This window comes from Carassius gibelio, chromosome A13 (assembly GCF_023724105.1).
Source record: "Carassius gibelio isolate Cgi1373 ecotype wild population from Czech Republic chromosome A13, carGib1.2-hapl.c, whole genome shotgun sequence".
NCBI classification, from domain to species: Eukaryota; Metazoa; Chordata; class Actinopteri; order Cypriniformes; family Cyprinidae; genus Carassius; species Carassius gibelio.
In genome coordinates, this window is record NC_068383.1 from 8,952,759 (window position 1) to 8,975,149 (window position 22,391).

The window sequence follows — 22,391 nt, forward strand, 5'->3', positions numbered from 1 at the left end:
TTCCTAAAACGATGCAAAAGTTGAAAATATGTGGGAAAAGCAATATCAGCATGTGCAATTCATTCAAATCACAATACACAATAGCTTGTACTTTTTTTTTTTTTTTTTACTCAAAAGAAAGAGAAATTAAATCGAGGAACAATGTTAGACGTGAGTAAAAAGATGAGGTAACTCTTGGGGTGAAGACACACCATTAGGCTCTTGCCGTGTGTTGTTCTCTCTGGTTAAATCCTCTGTAATTAATCCTCACTTCCCTTCAGTTCACAATCAACCTGCAGACTTTGCTATGGCCTAACAATCACAATAAATTAAACTGCTCTCTGCTCCCGCATGTAAAGGCCACTCAATAAAAGTTGCCCACAAATCTGTAATGCAATCTATCCTGAGAAACCCGGAGGAATGAGAGTGGCACCCACAAAAGTTCTAAATTAGTTTGTATGCTTTTCTAAATGAGTGTGTGACTTGACTACAGGTTGTTTGTAGAACTACTCCATTTATATTCCTCTTCACAATTCCTCTTGTACAGAATATATCTTGATTAATTTATAAAATTGCATATTAATGTCGTCCATTCCACGTCTGAGTTCATATATAGGAAACCCAGGATTTTCTGATCAGGAAAATATTGAGCACGTTGAGCTCTGGCTTCTTTTTCTTCCATTTGCAAAACGTTAATATTGTAGCTGTTACACATACTTCATTCAATCAAATTAATTCAATATAACAAAAAAATCCCTAAATTCCTAACTACAGTCTCTTAATGGGGACAGCAGATGGATTATGGCAGTATATAAACGGTGTCAGTGTCAGCATTACATGACTGAAAGTCTGAGATTTAGAGTGGAAAGCTGGAGTTGATTACTTATATTTAAGTTCATCATTCCGCAACGATATTCCATATATAATAACACAGAATTAGCAATTGAGTATGTGCACGTCACAGTCCGACAGCTTTGGCAGCTGTGATGTGATATGCCAATCTCTTATTTCATACCTTTTAAAAATCTCTTGCAATTATTTCAGGTTCTACTAGGGGTCCACAGACCCCCTGCTGCAAAACTCTGTCATAGTACCACTCACTTGTCATCATCAAAGTCAAATAACTCAAGAGCAAGCACAACGTCACAGTTTATGATTGCAGAGTGAGTGAGTTATTGATCTTGCTCATACTAACAGCAAGATGATTAACTGGGAGGTCAGCAGCTGAACTTCAGTTCATGTGAAGTTAAGAGGGATTTCATTTATTCTATGACTGTCAAAACAAACCATCTAATATGCTTTGTACAGTCAATTTGGTCTAAACATACTGAAGCAATCAGCATGAACAGACAATGACGTAAATAATCACCAACAAACCTGTCAAGTCAAACACTTAATTAGCACATCTACCTGTCAACATCACGACACATTCATGCGTTCAGTCTTTCAGCAGCACTGTAATCACTTGATTAATTTACAGATTCATTTGGCTTATTTTAGTTACACTTCCTCCCTACTTTCCTGCACCGAATAGGCAGCACAAACCCATTTAAAAAGCCAACAGACCATGTAAGGACTTTCCTCCAGCTGAAATGCTTTCGAATTCAAAGCATGTGATGGTAACTAGCTGCACAGATGATCAAGGAAGCTGGGTTTGGGTTATCACAAGGAATTTGTCACCTTCATAGACCTGGCATCTCAGATATAGATTCCTGTGGCTCAGTGGTAGAGCAATGCATTAGCAGGGCAAAAGGTTGTGGGTTCGATTCACAGGGAATGCATGTTAGGTAAAAAATGTTAGCCTGAATGCACTGTAAGTCGCTTTGGATAAAAGTGTCTGCTAAATGCATAAATGTAAAATGTAGATCATTAATGCTTTGCAAAACACCGCTCAAAGTTGTGCATCCTAGCATAATCAGACATCTTTAGTAGTGGCTAAACAGCTGGACGTGACATAGGAGAAGGACAAACAGACAAAGAGACAAACGACAACTGAAGAGAGCAGATTCAGATTTTCCTTTTGGAAGAGCTGTAAGCTTCAACTGATTTTCCATCAGGGAAATGGACTGTGGATTCTATCTCCAATACTTCCTTTCTTTACAAGCATTTCCAATTATAAAAAAAACCCCTTCAAACCAGATGTTCTCCTCTAACTTGAATCACGAGGACCAGTGAACTAAGAAGGGTCTACCACCACCAGCGGCTCCTACCTCATCTTGGTTGCTTTGGATCCAGTCATGCACTGTCTTCAGGGCGATTTCTGCTGCCGGCTCATTGGGAAAACCTGTGGAGAGGAAGGAGAAGGATTCAGCTTTGAATTGGTGCCATAGACTAGCATATGTACTCACACTTTAACACTTATGCAGAGATCTCCATATGGCTGTTTGCTGCTCAGCTCTCTCCACACTTTCAGCAGTTACTACAAACAACAGTCTGTTGAATATGCACACAAATCCAACACTGAACAATCTCACTACTTATTCATCCAAAAAAACGCCTACTTTTTTATTAAACCAGCATCTCTGCTGTCATATAAGTCACATGACTGTTTGTACATACCCATCTTGCATCCCAAAATGTGGTTTATTAGCTATATTTATCACAGGTGCTTGCCAAGTCCTTGTAGATTTGCTAAATTCAACACGATCATTTACACTGTTCTGCCATCTGTGGCAGGTGCCGGGGTCATCACACCACAAGCTTGATGAGAAAGTGTAAATTACACATTGACCAGTAAATGTAAGAGATGATGCCACAAACTGCCATATTAATCACAAGAGCCTGAACCGAGATGGGAAAGCAGTCTTTGTGTTAACGCAGCGTATCGATTGAGAATAAATAGACTGGAGGAGATTAATATTTAATATTGCTGAAGGAGAGGAGGAGGAGTCATCAAACTAGTGCCTTTTACATTTTAAAAAGGTTATTTTAAAGTACATTTAATCATTCAAACAGAAAAAAATGTGTTGAGGTATTAAGTAATTGTACTGTGTGAGATGAGTTCACTTAATAATTTGAGTTCTCAGTTGTTGTCATTGTTGTTGTTTTTTAAGTCTGTTCAAAAATTAAATAAAATCATAAATATAACTTTAATCTTCTATAAAATCTTTAATATATATATATATATATATATATATATATATATATATATATATATATATATATATATATATATATATATATATATATTAAATTAATAATTCATGCAAAAAATAAATTATATATATAATAATAAATAAATAGCATATTAAATAAAATAAAAAAATCCAGAAATAATCCAGACAAGACGCTATAATATAAAAGTTATGTTACTGTATATATATATATATATATATATATATATATATATATATATATATATATATATATATATATATATAAATATATATAAATATACATATATATATAAATATAAAATTATTTAATTAAAAATATTGACATTTAGAATTGTATTTAAACTTTTGTGTTCAGTAAGATTTTTTATTTTTATGAATTAATATTTAGTAAAGATGCATTGAACTGATTAAACTTACAATAAAACAAAAGAAATGTTGCAAGGTCAGAAAATAAATAAATAAATGCTGTTTTTTAATTTTTTTTTATTCATTAAAGAAAACTGAAAAAAATACAATTTAAAAAAATAAGCAGCACAGTTGTTTTCAACATTTCTGAGTAATAGCTGCAGAAAATCCAGTTAAATCATCATTTTAAAATATATTTAAAATAATAATAATGTCAATAATGACAATAATATTTCACAATATCACAGTTTTACTGTGCTTTTTATCAAATAAATGCATTGCTGTTGAGCAGAAGAAAATCCTTTCGAAAAACATTGTAAAAAATCTTACTGACCCCAAACTTTTGAATCGTGTGTATATATCGTTTTATTAGTAGTAGTAATTTAGGCCATTTATGCATAAGAAAATGAACCAGTAAGGAGGCTGTAATATAGTCCCAGTAAGCACCCATTTTGTAAAAAATGGCCTGTCTGTTGCTCAGCGAGTGGCGGCACTGACCCAGAAGGTTCATCTCAGCTCTCAGACGCCAGGGTGATAGGAAAGGTAATTAACACGAGGCTTCAGAGCGGCTGAGAAGATGTTTACACTGTCTGTTTCACCTCTCTATCTGCTAGGCGGCCTGACACTGCACTCTCCCTTGTCTCCTGACGTCCTGTCTGGGCCTTTCAACACCAAATAATTTGGGGATCCATTGGATGCGAGGGAGCCGCACACCAGCCCTATCCTGTCAGTCTCTTCTCCATCTATTCCCTGCTGTTCTCTAGCTCTCTCTCCTTCTGACAGGCACAATCACTGACTGATTTCTTCTGCTGGCTGGATGCCGTCAGACCTGAACTTTGGGTCAAAAATGTGTATGAGAAACCGATAAACCTATTATCTCTCTCGAGAATAATCCGCATCCAGAATAATATGAACACAAGCACGTTTTGGCTCCTTTTCACAGTAAACAAAATACAGAGAATGAGATGAAATTACTATTTGCAAACAAATGCTCAACAGTGATGTTTCGCGGCTCTTCAGGTAACCCATAATGTAGCAGTTTTAGATTAGTGTTTTATCAAAGATTTTTGTGTCTCTGAACAAATGCAGGATTTGATCGGAGGAGTATTTATATTAAAATAGGACATATATGAAATAGAAGTAATTTTAAATTGTACTATTATCTCACAATATCAATGTTTTTACGTTTTTTTTTTTCTTCTCCAGATCAGCTAATCTTAATTATTCTATTACATTTATATTTAAACTTACGCACATAATTACATGATTTAAGCTTGCCATGTCAAAGATAATAGAGCAAAACATCTAAGCTTTAGGCTAAACAAATGAAAGTGTTACTCTCCCCTATTTAAAGTGTTATGAACTTTAACTGTTTACTGAATTTATACTCACAGACTTGTTACTCACATTCCTATGAGAGAACGCTGACGCATATCACAATTTCTTCAGGGCAGAAAACATGGCAGAGGGCACTCGACTCATGTTCATATCACATCTTCAGTGTATTTCTGTTTTTAATGTAAATTGACTTGTGCTTCACGTGCATTAATTATACAAAGAGAGAGAAAAAAAAAAGAGAATCATTGAGAGCCGTGTTATGTCTGTCAGTAGAGATATAGACCGGCTCACTAGAGATCAGAGCTAACCGAGTTAAAAGTCAAAACTCACTGAGAGGTTCCTCTGATCAAACGTCTCGCTTCAGACTGCTTAACATTTTCCATGCATGTCTTAGAGATGCCCTCTCCACACAAACATCTCAATCGGGCCAATCTCAAACTACAAGGAAATCCTCCATGGGAAAGATTTTTTCTTTTTAGTGGTTAGACATCAAATCATTGGATTCAGGAGTTTTTTTTTTTTTTGTGGGACAAAAATGCAACTATGCATGCTATGGTGGACACACAGAAAAGCAAAAAATGTAAGAGATATACCAATGCAGCGTTATGCATAGCAATCATTAAAAATGCACGAAAGCGCTGTGGGATTTAAAACATCTCAGCATGTTCAATCAAAATATCATAAAGGAAACCTTACTTTACTTTATTTTTAAAAGCACAGCATAAAAAGATATTTTCTCAAACAGTGAGAGGATGGGAAAAAATGCTATTCATTTCTTTATTTAAAAATAAAAATAAATACTGAGTTTGTCTTTCAGCCACCAAATGTAAAAAAAATTATACAATACAAATAAAGTATTTTTTTCTTTTTTGGGGGGCAAGGCTAATCCTGAATATGACGCTGCATATACATGGGAAAAGCTGCATATGGACAAGGAAAAACAACTAAATAATTCAGTTGTCATAGGGACAAAAATATATTTTGGCATAAAAATAATGCAAAATACAGTTTCATGGTCACAATGAAATATCTCTCAAAAAGATTTGTTGTCAGCTGATGGATGCCCCCCAGTGTATGGGCTGCTGATGAGGGCTCCAGGGATTTCCTTTACTTTACAAGAAACAGAGAGAGACACTGCAGTGCACTATATAGGGTGTCAGCATTTTATAGTGCTGTCCAAATTCTTAGTAAACAATTTAATTCCATATATAGTTCACTGTTGTGTACCCATAATGCAATCTGATTTATAGTGATATAGCAATGCAAAGAGGTCTACTAGATACTGAAGGAAAACACAGTTTGCAACTTTAGTTTAAGTTGCATTAACTAATAATATAATATAATATAATATAATATAATATAATATAATATAATATAATATAATATAATATGATATGATATGATATGATATAATATAATATAATATACCTAGAACCTTGCCTTTTTTTAAAACAAATTGCACAGAGAAAATTATAGTTTAGTGGATGAGACATATTTTCCGTTATTGTCTGAAGGTGCCATATTCATCTATATTTAGTCAAATAACTTAATTCCTAACTCTATTACTGCTTTATGGAAGAATATTATGTGCTTCATTAAAAGAAGTTCTGATATTCCTCTATAAAGGATTAACGTATTAAAGTCATAAAATTCTTACTGAATGAAAACATCATAAAACACATTTTAATGATTGCCACTGTGTTTAAAAAAATTTATCTGAGCCAACCTAAAATGATTACCTTTATAGGTAATAATGCATCTGCCAACATACAGTACAGCTACAGTAGCTGTTTTCCAGTGTCAAGTTATATTTATATGAACTGTGTTTGAATGGACACTGGTAGATGCTGCTAAATAATTCAGATGGAAAACTTCTCCACCAAGAATAAACTGAAAACACCTGAGCCAGAACCGCAGGAGCTGGAGGGACTGAAGAACCTTGAAATGGGCATGATATTCCCGATAGGTGAAAAGGTGATGGAGGCGACGTCCAGCCAAATCATTAGGACATGTTTACAACCGGACCCGTAGCTACAAATGTAAGAAGCTGAATCTGTCAGCTAGTGGATGAAGGTTCAGACAGACGTGTTGTTCTTAGTCAATGTTCTCAGAAATATACAGTACTGTAGAAGACTAGAAGCAGATTTTTAAGTATAACGCTGGTGTAAACGGAGGTTTAAACTTTGGGAGATGTGACCCAAATCCAAAAATGGATAGAAACACACATTAAGATCGCCAAACCATGCCTGTCAATGTGTGACCTTGAAAAGCCATATGTATTGGTGGTGACTTTTTTGCTACACATGCTAAAATGATCCCATAAGATTTACTTTTCACTAAACCCTGTCACACACACACACACACGCACACACACACACACACACACACCGCAGCAGCGTTTCTTATGCTGATTCTGTTGTTTTCAAATGTGAAATCAACCCTACATCTGGGCCTAACAACATGAGAAAGTACAAAGTAATTCATACTAAAATTATTGATTATATGATTATAATAATTATTGTAACAGTTATTTTGTATGAAATATATGATTTTATATTAATATTTTTTTAAAGAATTAGAATTAATAATTAGAAAAATGAGAAAGTAATAAGAATTTCGTAGAATTAAAGAACCTGAAATTAATTTAAAAAAAATGAAAACAGCGATGAAACAATTTAAACAAACAAACAGGGAATAAGTAAAAAAAAAAAAAAAAATACAAAAATAGATAAATATTGTCTTGACAGTTGTTTTCTTTGTTCAAAATATTAATACATATTTATTATTTCTCTTTTGGTTTTTGAGGTAAAATATTACCTGGAAACCTATTTATGAGATTCACCCTAGTATTAATAATAATAATAATAATAATAATAATAATAATAATAATAATAATAATAATAATAATAATAATAATAATAATAAACTTATCAACTAATCTAATCAGAATTTAGCATCAGAATTATTGACTCTTGATCTGTTGTTCAGTGTGGGCATCAGTTGCTAACTCTGGGCTGTCTGGACGTCTGATTCATTCAGCATACAGTATCTTTATTATTCAGACCGGTAACCAGTGAGTTTATCCAGAGTCATAAAACACTTTGACCAATTCTTAAAAAAACAACTCAAACTCCACTTGTTAATGAATCAGACATCACTAGCTGAACAATGCCACACTCTGTTTACTGTTGTCACACGCAATAGACATTTCTTGCCTGTTTACCATCTCACTGCATCCAATCTTTCTCTCGTGTCACATTCAATTCAGACTGCGAGTTCACAGCTCAGCCGAAATATAAAATCTAGTTGCTGCAGGGCTGTAGATTTAGATTCTGCTCAAACAACTGTGATCTCTAAAATATGTCCTCAACCCTCAAAACTTCCCCGAGCAGTGTCAATCTTGACAATGATAAAACCATGAAAGTGTAAAACACTAAACGTTCTTTCGTTTCCCTAGATGCAATGCTAAGATTTTTTTTTCAGCGTGTGCTGATATAACCCTACATCAGTATGTGATCATAAAAGATTCCCTTCCTAAGCCTGTGTTCACACTTCCACTACTCAGCATAAACCTCTGGCTTTAAATACAGCGCTATCCTGAGAGGAAAACCTGTACGATATCAAGGTAAAGAGAGGAGGGATTCGGCCCTAATCCACTACAGAGATGGACAGGGAAATCACTGAGTGAAGACACTTAGTCGGCTGACCCTGGCTGATTTTGAACAGCCATTTGGATGCATTTCCTGGATTACAGCTATCTATCTCACACCACCAGAGTTGTACTTTTCAGTGTCAACACACCTCTTGTTCATCTAAGGCAGGGGTGTCAAACTCAATTCCTGGAGGGCCGGAGACCAGCAGAGTTTTGATCCAAGAAACATACCGTGTCGTTTTCAAATAAGCCTGAAGGATTTGATTAGTTGGATCAGGTGTGTTTAATTTGGGTTGAATCTAAACTGCAGGGCTCCGGCCTGATCTACGGGTAAATATTTGTCAAGCAGGGTTGTTTACCATTCAGAAAAGAATTGAAAATGGCTTTTGAATTAGAATTTATTTCTGAAATTCTGAAAGTGAATTAGAAGTGAGGTACAGACCTTGATATGGTGATTAATGCTTTAAGTCAATATACCCCAATGAGCTGGATCATGAGGCAATAAAGAGTGCTCTTCAAACGGCGATGACAGTGATCTAATGAGTGACACGTTTTGATATAAGACAGCCCCTGTCTTTTCCTTGACAAAGTCATCAGGCAGTTAAACCTCACGGGCACAGAGTGAGATTTTCTCCTCTAGGCTTCGGTGAAAGATGAACCGGTGTCTATTCATTTTCTCTTTGTTGTTTATCTAAAGGCGAGGCTGGATATATCATGACAGATCGTGACAGCGCAGTAAGGAGGAGGCTGTTAAGATGTCCGGATGGTTCAAATGTAATTGCAGTTTTCTCCTTTTTGACACTCTCTCTTTCTGCAGGCTAAAATGAGAATGGAATACAGTAATTAACCTGTGGGGTTCAAGGCTTTTGGATTTGAGCATCCCTGATATTAATCTTAGGTTCAGAAGTTGTGATCAGCATCTTTGAATTGTCAGAGTTGGAATAACTGTAGGGGAGACCAAAGAAAACTGTTATCCTAAATACATTTGATCAAAAACCAGGTAAGAGCAATGACACATGCTCAGTACAGTTCAACTGATTTAGGATAAAAGGGATTCCTCCCTCCACCCAGATATAAAGTATTTTTCTTCTTCTGTATAAGGTTATAAAGATTTTGAAACTTTTATCTTTTGTCTATTTCATGTGTAGGTTGTTGGGTAAATGTTAACATGAATTGAAGATGTTAACACTGTAGCTCTCATGCAAAAATTGTGCGATGCTGTGAGGTTGGGGACAATATCAATAGCTATAATAACTATTATTATTATTATTATTATTATTATTCACCAATCTTACAGCATTAACATATTTTTATAATTATATATTTTTTTATTATATACAAATAATAGCAAACTTACATTTAAAAATGTTTACATTGAAAAGTAAATAAAATGAATAATAATAAAAAATAAAAAAACAAACTTATGTACAATACAAGTTTAATGCCACAGTAAAATGTAACATTTTTCAAAACAAATATAAAGAAAGTTTTGAAAATAATCTCAATACTCCTTTTTTACAATAACATTATAATATTAAAACATTAATATTGTGAGAATAATATCAAATTTACTATAATAAAGTTGAAGTTTTTTTCAGATTCATAATAGCAGTGTTTTAAGATTTATATTTCAGATTTCATAAATTAGCTGTATTATTACAACTTTACATAAAAAAGGTACAAAAAATGTTTTTAATGAACCAATTGCACACCCAGAAAAAAAAGAGAATGATAGATCCAGAGAGAGTAAAGGATGAAGTAACCTTTGTCCCCCTCAGCGCTTTTCCTGTGTCCGCACTATGTAAGACACTGATAGATTTGCCATTCCTTCCCATCCTCTCTGAAAAAGAAATAACCCATTTTGACCGGTCTCTTGTGGCACTGATGGATAGGCTATGAGCGTCGGACTTAATAACCTCTATCATACTATCCAACCCCTCTGCTGACAGCAACCGCTGCTTTGTTTATAGGTGGCATCTTCTCCAATATGCCACGTGTGTGAAAGCTCTACCTGTGCTAATGGTGTGGGCTGAGGGATTGGACTGTCAGCTGGGAGTGAAGCTTCATTTTTCTACCTGCCTGTTGTCCATGTTTCCAACCCCACAGAACCACCCTCTGTACCCCGTTCACCTGTCAGCCTGGACCTCAGCTCCCATGATGCAGCAAAAAAAAAAAAAAAAAAAACCCAGAGAGATGGCTTGTCAGCTCCGGTTGGCTGAGTGACAGTTCTACATGTTGGATCGGGGTGAACCGGGCTGGTTTACCTGGTGATATGGCCACATGGATTTTGTTAGTCATCCTTGGCTAGTTTATTCAAATTAATGAAGACAGCAAATGTTCCTTCAGCTTTTTTTGAAAATGTTTTAAAAACTTGAAAGCTCAAGCTCATGAAATTAATCTCCCTCCTAAATGAGCGTTTACTGTCTTTTTGGCCAAAGGAAACAAGAAAACATCAGGTTGGGGAAGAATTCTAGGTTATTAGCTCTTTGATCATGATATTTGAGCTCTCTTCTTGCTTTCAGAGTAAATGCTTTCTCTCTTTGTGATGATTTGAACAATTACACAGTGCAGAAGAGGCAGGCTGCAGTTTATTTATTGAATCAAACATAACTGCATTCATTCGTGCTGAGATCTCAAAGACACTTTCCTGTGGCAGAATCTTGCACATACGCACAAGTACATTATCCACTACTTTTCAAAAGGTTATTTTATTTTTTTAGTAGATACTTTTATTCATTAAGAATGCAAAAGCGGCAGTAAATATATTTATAATGAAAAAAATAACAAATAAAAAATCTAACCATTTTAAATTTTGAATTGTTACTCGAGGACCAAATCAGAAAATTGTAATGATTTCTGAGGGATCATGTGACACTGAAGACTAAAATAATGGCTGCTTAAAAGTCAACTATGCATCATAGCAATAAATGATATATTATTATTATTATTATGAATTAATAAGGTAATACAGTATAGGGGAGACCAAGGTAAAACAACTCTGTAATATGCAACAATTCAAATTTATTTTCTCTTGTAGACGATCTATCTATCAAAAATTACCCCCAAGCTTTTGAACGGTAGAGTATACACACACATCAGGCACATTATGCATATATGCAGACTTGCTTCTTTCTAAAAAAACAAGAGACAAATTTGAAAATGAAAGTAAGGTTGAGAGAATTTAAATCCATGAAAAGACTGTAGAGGTAATTTGCTCATCATCGGCTCGTTCATCCCTACATTATATGCACACATTGCCAGCATACATGTAAGCTGCTATCTAAACCGCACACATGCTCCTTCATGCACACGTTCAGAATCACTCATATTTATACACTCAAAAGGTTTAGAGGATGATTAGACATTTTCCTTACCATAAATTCCTGTCGATATGCATGGAAAGGCCTGTAACAAGAAAAAAAAAAAGGAAAAAGTAAGCCAACTCTGAAAATAAAATTCATATAAAATCACATAAATTCTGACCCAAACCTTTTCAGCCTTGAGTTGTTGTTACTTTGCAATTCCTGCTAAGCTTTCGTTTTGATAGCATGCATGGATTTCATCAAATCCAACACTATGAAAATCTACTCTGTGAATGGTGTGTTTTAGAGAAATTTGACGTTTACTGAATGTCGAATGTTTCACTAATAGCCAGTGGGAATAACTGCTAATACAAGCTTACACCAATCATCAAATATATATATATAAAAAAAAGCCTAAAGACATGGGGTGTTGCTTTTTACTGAGCAGGCGTGTTTGTTTTTGTGGATCTCTAGGCTATACAGAAACATTTCAGCTTCAAAAAAAGGATGAAATTAGCATTTCTTCCTGTTGCGGTAGACAGAGCGCTTACATTTGGAGCTGTGCTTTGAAACCGACGCGAGACGCAGACATGACATCCATCTAAATCAGTTTGAGATAACACATATTGCGTTACACAATAACAGTGATATCGCCACCTGTAGGCTTCGCCACCTGCCTTTGACACGCACCCAGTGAGAAAGATCCATTTCAATTTACTTCCCCTAGCGAGAGACTTCAAAAGCAATGTTTTGCCTGTTGTCTGGTGTTGATCTAATTAATCTGACAGTTAATTAAGGGACAGTCATATTTCAGTATGTCAGGACACATACGGTAGCTGGATGAGAGATGGCCTCTGGGAAATGTATGTCAGTCGAACACATCCAGAATGTATTTCAACAATGCTGAAAATGAACATTGATGTTAACATCACCATATTCTAGTCAAGAGGTTATGTCTCACATGTTGTGCTGAAAGTTTGACATTAGAGAAAGAAATCAATTGTCCAAAGTGTAAAAATGTCCTCAATTACCTGCATTCCTAAAAACGAATAAAAATGTGAATGAAGTGATGATTATTCAGGGGTGTTTATTTGTGTTTCAATATTCACTGATAAATGATATATAATTTTGGGAACAGGTGCATGAGAGTGTTCTACCATGGAACAAAACAGACCAACTGATATTTATGGCCATATTTTTTAAAAGATTAAAAACTTACCATACTGTAATAGGCCTGGCTCTGCAGCACTTTGCACCAGATGTATTACTCAAGAGCAGGTTTAGAGCTGCAACAACCATCATTTTTCCATACGACCGCGTTCCACACGCCCTGTTCCACATTCATCATTTTTAGTATATTAATAAACAGTAAAGAGGAGATATTTATTCAAAGCTCTCATTTGTCTCCACAAACCAGCTGAATCTGTGCTTTAGCATAACATTTATCACAAAAAACAAAGTGGGACTGTTGCGTTAATGCGGCATTATGACAAATGCAAATTTCGCTATCATTTCTGTTTGTTTGGATCTAGATTGGAACAGGAGTAACCATTCAACAATAAAGTGAGTGTTAAAAAGGTGTGAATGCTAGTGCGACGAGCGGCATTCTGACCATGCGAGACGCTGTTTAATGACACTCTAAAGACAGCTAATAAGGCTTTGTTTTAAAATGATTGAAGTGCTAAAAGTAGGTATTTTCCATCTCAAATGAGCTTTTGTGCTGCGAAGAGAGCTTTTGCACGAAGTAGACTGTAATTGCAATAATGCATCGCTAACAGAACATTAGAGGAAAAACAGCAACACAAAACAACGGTGATATAATTTTAGGTGACAGCTGTACAAATCAAAGGCAGTTGAGCTTTGCAATGAGGAACAGATGAGACTCTTACTGAGCTGTGTACCTCAGATTATAAACCATAACTTACTGCTACAATAAAAACATTATACAGCCATACGGCAGATGATGCGGCATTATCCAGAATATGCGCTTCACCTGATTCCAGACTGATTTTTTTGGTACTTTCTTTTTGTTTTATTTTCTCAGAGAGGAGGGGCTTTGTTTGGCTGGTTATTATTTCACTGGTATTTATTTGTCAAAGTACTGCTCGTCAAGGTCGATATTTCAACTCAGAGTCTTTTAGCTAAAGCTTTGACCTTTCCAGGTTTACATCATGCTTAGGTTCAAATTCCCCAAGATGAAAAGTGGAGGAGGGCCATTTTTAGAGAACTGCTCAGCTCAACACGATGTAAGCACACTCGCTTGAGTTCCTGCGAGGTTCAATAAAGACTTGCTCAAAAAACATTCACACAACAGCATACTAGAACATGCTGGAATGTCATTTTAGTGATATCAGGGCTACTTCATGTGAAATCAGAATGAAAGCAAAACTGACCCCATTTACTTTCTAAATTAATTCCTGGCCTTAATTCTTATTTATCCCAATAAAATCAAAACAGATGAATAAAATCAAGCCCGGACACTACATATTTCTCTTTAAATATTTAGTTTCACTCAAAAATATGGCACATTACAAAAGTAACATGTTGGGAAAGTTACTTTACCTACTGTATGTGTACTAATGTCACATTCACACCATTTTTAAAATAAATTTTTGTGTTGATTTGTTATTATTAATAATAAGAACAATAACAACTATTACAACTATACTAATTATAGTTATTGAATCATATCTGTTACCCCTTAGATAATATATAAAATACTGGATTGTAATGTATATGAATATTGGAATTTAAATTAAAAACAATCTTTATTGGAATTTTCATCCAAAAGGCAAATGTCCTATGAGCAAAATCAATTATAAATGATTTTCAATTATAAACAATCTAATATTTCCCAGTTCAGCCCGTAGCATCAGATACAACACATTAAATGATACCCAGCATATTTCTCCTTTCAGCCGCTGTTCTGGTTCAATGGAGCATAAAGTATCATCAGAAAGTAACACGGAAGAACATGGATCTATTAGCTGTACATGGCCACATACTGACTGAATACTCAATAATGATCAATAATGATAATATTCTTGGATGTACGATTTCTAAATCCCTTGCAACTTTAGGTAAAGACCAGAGAAACATTCTCGCTATTGAGTTCTGTGAGCTAAAACACACAGCTGGTGTGTGTGACTAATCATTTCTAGCTGGTGGAGGTGATAACTGTTTCACATTGCGGCAGGATACACAAAAACAGAAGCACACAACACACTAGCTGATTTAGCATGGCACAGTTACGCCACTACAACCAAGGCCAGCAACACTTTACACCGGTGCATTTATATCAAACCACTGCCTTAATTAACAAGGCTGACATTATTACACCTTTGCAGGGACTTATGGTCCTGTGGCTGGATTATTATTTCTGATCTGTCAGTTCATTAGGACCAAATCAGGCTTACAGCCCTCTTGCTTTTGCCTGCTTTTTGTGTTTCGTGTTTATTTGCTTTCAGTAGCATGTTGAAATCGGTCACAAGGGAGACAATTTCACTTCAACCGCTCTTCTCAAATCAATCATTTCTTCTTGTGTTCTGCAGGTTGTTTATTAAGATTATTAGTTTTATTTATAATAGACACACCTTTTTGCTGGAACTCCCACTAGGTTTAAGAGCAGCTCTTAACCGGACGTATTTCTGTGTGGGTCTGTGCTTACGTGTGTCAACAGGCCAAATACAGTTTCTGCATCTCTGTGCTTGTTATGTCATGCTGCAGAGTGCTGTAGTGCCATTTATGTCATCTGTTTACGTGGGTGATCAGAGTAGAGATTTTCAAAATTGAGTAGTTGGTGGAATGAATGAATGACAAGTCTATGTATAATCAGATGCCTGACACAGATCAAGCACTCTTCTTAGCCCTATATAAACACTAAGCACAACTTCCAATAGCATGGTTGACAGCTATTCAACAAATAAATCAGCTAAAATAACAATAAACTAGGGATGCATGATAAATATCGTCCTATGTTTAATGCGCATCTTGTCAGTAATGCCCGTCCTTTAATAAGCAGTGAATCTTTACAAGTGCGTGATTTCACGTGGAGCAGCATTTACTACACAGAGCCGTTGTTCACTGACAAGCTCCGCCAATCCACGATCATATTTTGCACGTTTTACACAGTGAACAACGGCTTTGTGTAGTAAATGCTGCTCCACGTGAAATCACGCACGTGTATAGATTTACTGCTGATTGTAAAGTGTTACCACATCTAGATGAATTTACTAGCTGACTAACTGACTAGTTGCGATGACCAGTCAAATATATCAACCCACTGACCCTACTAAGTATAAATTAGATGCTCCTTCACCCTGCAAAGTTTATCTTTAACTCCACACCAGCATGTCTTGCTTTAACCAGGTGAACCCAAAGACCTTGATTAGCCAGGTCAGATGTGTTTGATTAGAGATGGAACTAAACTGGCCACTGACTCAACCTTCTGAAAGCCTCCAAGAGTCTTTTATTTGCACGCACACCTCCAGGCCATCCTTCTAATTAAGGAATTATCCACTTTAAGAAGGTGGAATCCCAAAGCAGATCTTAAATCCTTTTATTTAAGTGTATCAATTTAGGTAACAAAGCCATTTGGAGAGGACGCACCATGACTTGGACTGGGACACTTGGCATGGCCTAGCTGTGTATAAACTCTGTCATGTGTGCATGTAGAGGACCTATTAGCTCTTAATCATAGATCTGTTCTCATGTCCAGCCTGAGCCGAAGCGTGCATGCAGGTTGCTATGGGAACACAGTGTTAAAAGCACCAGAGGCGAGGGCATGACCCACTGGCCACAGTCTTATCCTGTGTGTTTGTTCAAGGAGCTACTTAGTATAAATCACACGAGAGAGTAATGAGCTCTTTTTCACTGACGGTAACAGTGCTTCAACACTTCAGCCACATTTATCACAGTCACAAACAACGGCTTTCTATAAAGTTTTTAACAATAAATAGGTCAATACTCTATAAAACATTCATTAACAAGTCTTAAAGCAGCTATCAGCTATACACTAAATTTAGTTTTACCTGACCTTTACCTTTTCATTGCATTGTGATTTATAAGAAGTCAATACTTGATAAAATATTAATTAACAAGTCTTAAAGCCGCCATACACTAAATTTGTATCTCTGTACCTTACAAAAATTTTCCCTAAATGTTTCTAAAAATACTGATTTGTTAATCTGTATGAATAAAATACTCTCACTCTGAAACCAATATCATATAATAAAATATAATGAAAAATATAAATAAATAACTATGATTACAGTGCAGCATTACCAATCCCAGTTTGTAGGTCTGCTCATATTTAAAAAATATATCTAACTTTTCCAAAGTGTAAAGTGCAGCATCAACAGTTTCAGTTTTTAGACCTGCTCAGATTTTGTTTTTGCGATGGACCGATCGGAATTAAGAGCAAAGGTCTGTTTAAATGTCAACGGGAGCTGCGTTTGAATTACAATCGTTTTTTTTTTTTTCCTAGTTGTAATGATGTTCACACTTGCGTGATGCCTTTTGAAAACCTTAGGCCGGTGACACACTGGCATATTGCACCTGTCAAACATAGTCTATTTTGCCATCAATACTGTTGAGGGTGTCCTTTACCAGTAGGCTTTATATTTATGCTCAACATGAAGTATAGATATTGTTGTCGTGAAGAAAGGATCCTGGTCTGTCGGCGCCGTGTCAGGCACGATTCTGGTGTGTAAAGACACAGAAAACCCAAAGCAGCCATTACGCAACTGACAGGCAGCAGAAACGCCACGCTCACGCCACACAGCCAGTGTGTCACCGGCCTTAGAATCAGCTGCAGGGCGGGATTTGCGCTGAACGCGGAGACTTCCGCCACTTAATATGTTCATTTGGAAAGACGAAAATGTACCTATGTTCCGTACACAAAATATTGCATTCGGTCATTCGGTACACACGTGCACCGTACCAAAAGCCCTGTACCGAAACGGTCCGGTACGAATACACATACCGTTACACCCCTAATTAAACCCTATATATATATATATATCAATCAAACTTGCAATATTTTCATGTGTGCATGTATTTCTGTCAAGCGTTCCTAGCACTTGGTCCATTCTGACAAGCTACAGTACACAATATTGCATTCATTATCGAATGTGATTCATCTGCTATAATGAACGAGATATTGCGTAGCTTGTCAGTGATCTACGGCTCTGTCTATGGAGTGCCGCTTTATTTGAAAGCATTTGATTGTGATTTAGCGCTAATCTCGGAACCAGATTTACTGACTAGATGCGCATGATCATATCGTTAGATATATATCGCCCACCCCTAATTGATGATGCAGTATAATTTCATTTAATAAATGGTAGAGTTCGAATAACAATTTCAATACAAAAATAATTTGTATGGCCAGTCTAATCTAATTCAATATTTCATAACTGATTCAGGTCCAGCTAGGGATGCTAAAAGACATCGTCATGGTACATGAGAATGAGAGACAGACTCAGGGGAGCATCAGAGAAATCCTAGCGAACAAAGGCCAGTAACTGACAGAGCCACTGGTGCAATGAACTCGATTAACACTCTATCACCACTTTTATGGCTGACCAACTGCTGCTCCTTCATGCAGTCTAACAGAAGAGTTCGATATCCTCTTAACAACTGCAAGTGCTTGACTGAAAATGAGGAGTAAACTTTCACAGATACTTTGATAGCCCCAGTCCCACACAAGTCCATCCAGTAATCTGAATGAACAAACAAACGAATGAGTTAAAAAAGGGGGTCAATATCATGAAAACACTTTCTAAAACATGCTTTTGGCCTTTCAGCAAATGAAAAATGCAAATAAAAAAAAGTACAGACTGACATAGCATTACAACTTACAATACAACAGGAAGAAAATACACTAGCTAAATCTTTCTAGCTTTCCAGAAATGCACGAGAACAAACACATTGGGTGAGACATTTCAACCAAAACAACGCGTGTTGTGTCGGAACAAAGAGACTGAAAGCAGCTCTCGCAAGTACACCTACACGTCACTTTAATTCTGCCACTGCCTGAATTTTATAGTTTAAGCTCCAGTGTGTTGTCAGCAGCAGCCTCCTTTAAAAAATGTATCATACTGATTGCTTTGTTTGTGCCGACGGATGAAGGCTGGTCTGCCCGGCTCTGCAGCATGTTTATCAGCAGGGCCCTGGAGACGACACTTCACCCTGACAGGCAGAATAATAGAAGCCATTCTCCTCTATCCGCCACACAATCTCCCTCTCATTACAAAACGTCCAGATCAATTCCTTTAAAGCCCTGAACTTTACATTGATTAAGATCTTTACTCCGACACGTGGCTAATGGTCTTATTAAACGTTTTATTGTATTTATCATGAGAGCTATGACATTATAAATTGAGGATGGCATTCGAATCAGGGGTTTCAGGGGGAACTGTTAAAATGGGAATAGAGAAGAAAAGAATGGCGTGAGAAAAGTGAGAAATGACTATATGACATTTATCTGCACATATAGCAGCTGCTGTAGAGTATAAAACTGCAGCTTACACTCACTCTTATGTGGACTTAGTTTTAATTTGCAGAGATCAAATATTGCAGAATGTAAACCGGCAATATGAAAATACAATAAATAAATTAATAAATACCATATTAAATTAAGGTAATGTTTTGGGTATAAAGCAGTATTCTCATTTATTAAGAAATTATGATATCAACCTCTGAAACTGTGTTGACCAGCCTGTTGAGGACTGATGTCCAGTATCTATTTGAAGTCTTTTTCCAGTTATGTAATTTTCTGTATAGACCAGAGATTAAGACACCACACCATTTCCCTAAAAGAGCTGACATCATACAAGTGCTTTTATTCCATATCCCGAAAGGATTATTGGATGGAGTCGAAGAGGGAAACTTACAGTAATTGTACATTTCAGAAAAAAGGAATCTTCATTAAATCTGCAGCAATTTCTTTCAGATGTAACCCAATTTTAAGCATTAAATAAGAATTAAAGGCCTCTTTTCAACCGACATTAGGGCCCATTCGACTATAAATCGACATTTCCTGCATATATTATCATGTAGAGGACAAGAGGCCATCCTTTCGGTGTTCCTTGTCATGGTTTCTCTCCTTTGCTCTGCTCCCAGTGTAATACAGCTAATTAAACATTTTTTTTCCCTTTCAAGACATCCTTCAGGAGTTCAAAAGCCACATATCAAAGGACAGTTCAAAGGAAATCCAGAGTCAAAAAAGCAAAAGGTGCCAAAATGTTCTACATTTTAAGAAAAAAAAGTGACTGCCGGTTTAGTGCTGTTTCATTAGCATAAGCTGTGAGGGATGTGAATGTCCAACAAATAAAGATGGAATGTTATTTCTCTCAGTAAAATATGCACTTCTCTTTCTGCATGGACACATTATAAGTGCTATAAAAATGAGCTTTTTTAGTGTGGGTTTGTCCTAATGATTTTAAATTATGAAACGACTTGAGGAACGACACTAAGGTGGCTGACATTTCCTGCCTTTATTTCAAGCTGCTCTATAATTGATTCTTGCAGTTCCCAGCATTTTAAAGACATACTAAAGACAAAAAAAAAAAAAAAAAAGACAGTTGTCCTTGACTAATGGAGGTAGCCATGAAATTAAACGGTAAAATTTGCCTTTCTTTTTTTCCCCACCTTTGACTTTGACTGTATTCATATTTTACCAATCTGAGCAGTTGATTAAAACATGAGAGGGAGAAAAGATTCATATGCCTAATATCCGATGTCTGGTTAATTACACTTGCAACAGGAGGGGGCATTTCATTACATCTAATCTGGTCACAAAACCAGACTGAAAGCACATTATATAAATTATAATATACAAGTAGAGATGATGTTTGCTCTGGCGGGTTCGAGACGGCAGCGAGGGACCGTGGGAGGTTAGTGGGGCGATGGGAAAACAGGAACAGGACACTGGCATAAAGGTCACTTATACTGTGGTGTTCAGGGAGAAATGGCTGGCCAGCATCTGGGGTGTATTTTTAGACGAACGTCCAGTGCTAAAGGAGGACACAGGATTGCTGTCATTGGGGAGTGTTACTCAGGTGCAGAGTCTAATTGTTTCAGCGCTACAGCATCTCTGTGATGCATTCTGGGAAAGCATGTGGGCAGAGAGGTAAGGAATATTAAGAGTCATTTTGAATGTATAAAAGAAAACTAATTCACTTTGTTTTATCTATGTTATTTTGTTCAAAATATAATTTATTATTCAACCACCAACTAGTTAAAATCATTATAGACCAAACTATGTGTTGTTGCTCCCTGAACATGTTTATTGATACTGTCTTAGGTTGAGAATCACATGCACTGCTTTGGCTGTCGGAGACCATTGTGTATCCCAGGAGATGACATTAGCTATTCTGTCTCTGACTTTCCAGCCAAAAACTTCACAGACTCCACTCTATACACATCACATAATTCCTCATCTAATTAATGTATCTGCAGTGGAGAGATTTTATTAATATCAGATTTTAATTTTAACTTAATCAGGGTTATAAAGGCCATTTTAATTGATCTTTAAAATCTGGAAAAAGTGCTTCAAATTCCGAGTTTAGAAGTTGTTGTGAATGGAGACAGAAATGTAGAATATCCATACTTTGCAAATTAACAATTAACTACGATGCATCTGTAATCTTTTTTATTTATTTATTTATTTTTTTTTTTACTGTGAACTACAGACCATGGTACATTTTAAAACATTATAGAAGGAACTCTTTTATCCCATTTCTTTGAATGCTTATGTTTTTCTTGATACACAAGCAGCTACAGTACGTTCCAAAAGCCTAATGGAAAGGTAATTATGAACATATTTATGCTATTACATAAATTTAATGCCAACCAGAATTTGACCATGTAATTCTCATAAAATGTGAAAAGGCATCAAAACACCATGCAGTGTTATTAACGGTAATAAATGCAACACATAATGCAATATTTAAATAAAAATGAATGAATACATACATACATACATTCATATTTTCTGTGCATATATGTATTAAAACTAAACAAAATTAACTAATATTTGATATATTATATACAACAATTAATTCAACTACCCTACCCCCAATCCCTTAATTCAAATATGTAAACCATTTACTCAGCACATTCCTATTTATGTTGACAACTGGGATCAGACACATCACCTTCTATCAATATATTTCAATATACTCAGCATGTTATATAATTTACATGCTGTATTAAGCCTAACATATCAGAAACATAATAATAATGCTAGTGAAAATCACTAGCACAGGTGTCTACAGATAAGAGCAATCTGGAACGTGTTGTCCAGTAGCTTTTTTTATAGAGTAAAGGAAGAAAAAAAGGGCACATGCAAGTACATGGAGCAGTGTATACAATTAACTTAAAAGCTGTATCTTTACCTCTGAACAAACAGGCTTTTTCCAACATGTCAGCCCACCCTGACCGAAAGCACCTTTGGGAGTGTGGTGTGTTTGAATGGAAGTGCAGCACATATAGTCTGTGAGAAGATCCACACGATGTGGTTGGCTCTATCCCACTATGTAAGCACATAAATCTGCTTGTGCCCTGGAGGTAGGAACCGGCAGCACTAATTGACTG

The 22,391-nt window shown here is 35.9% G+C and overlaps 1 protein-coding gene across 3 annotated transcripts in view; it reads right to left on the reverse strand.

The window, feature by feature from the left end:
- LOC128026060 (ADP-ribose glycohydrolase MACROD1) overlaps window positions 1–22,391 on the reverse strand; it is a 517,908-nt gene that overhangs the window by 113,814 nt on the left and 381,703 nt on the right. For all 3 annotated transcript variants that reach the window (XM_052612789.1, XM_052612788.1, XM_052612790.1), the window contains exons 7-8: window positions 11,865–11,895; window positions 2,190–2,263 (exon numbers count right to left, since the gene is read on the reverse strand). In XM_052612789.1, coding sequence (XP_052468749.1) covers window positions 2,190–2,263; window positions 11,865–11,895 — 105 coding nt within the window. The remainder of the gene's footprint in view (window positions 1–2,189; window positions 2,264–11,864; window positions 11,896–22,391) is intronic.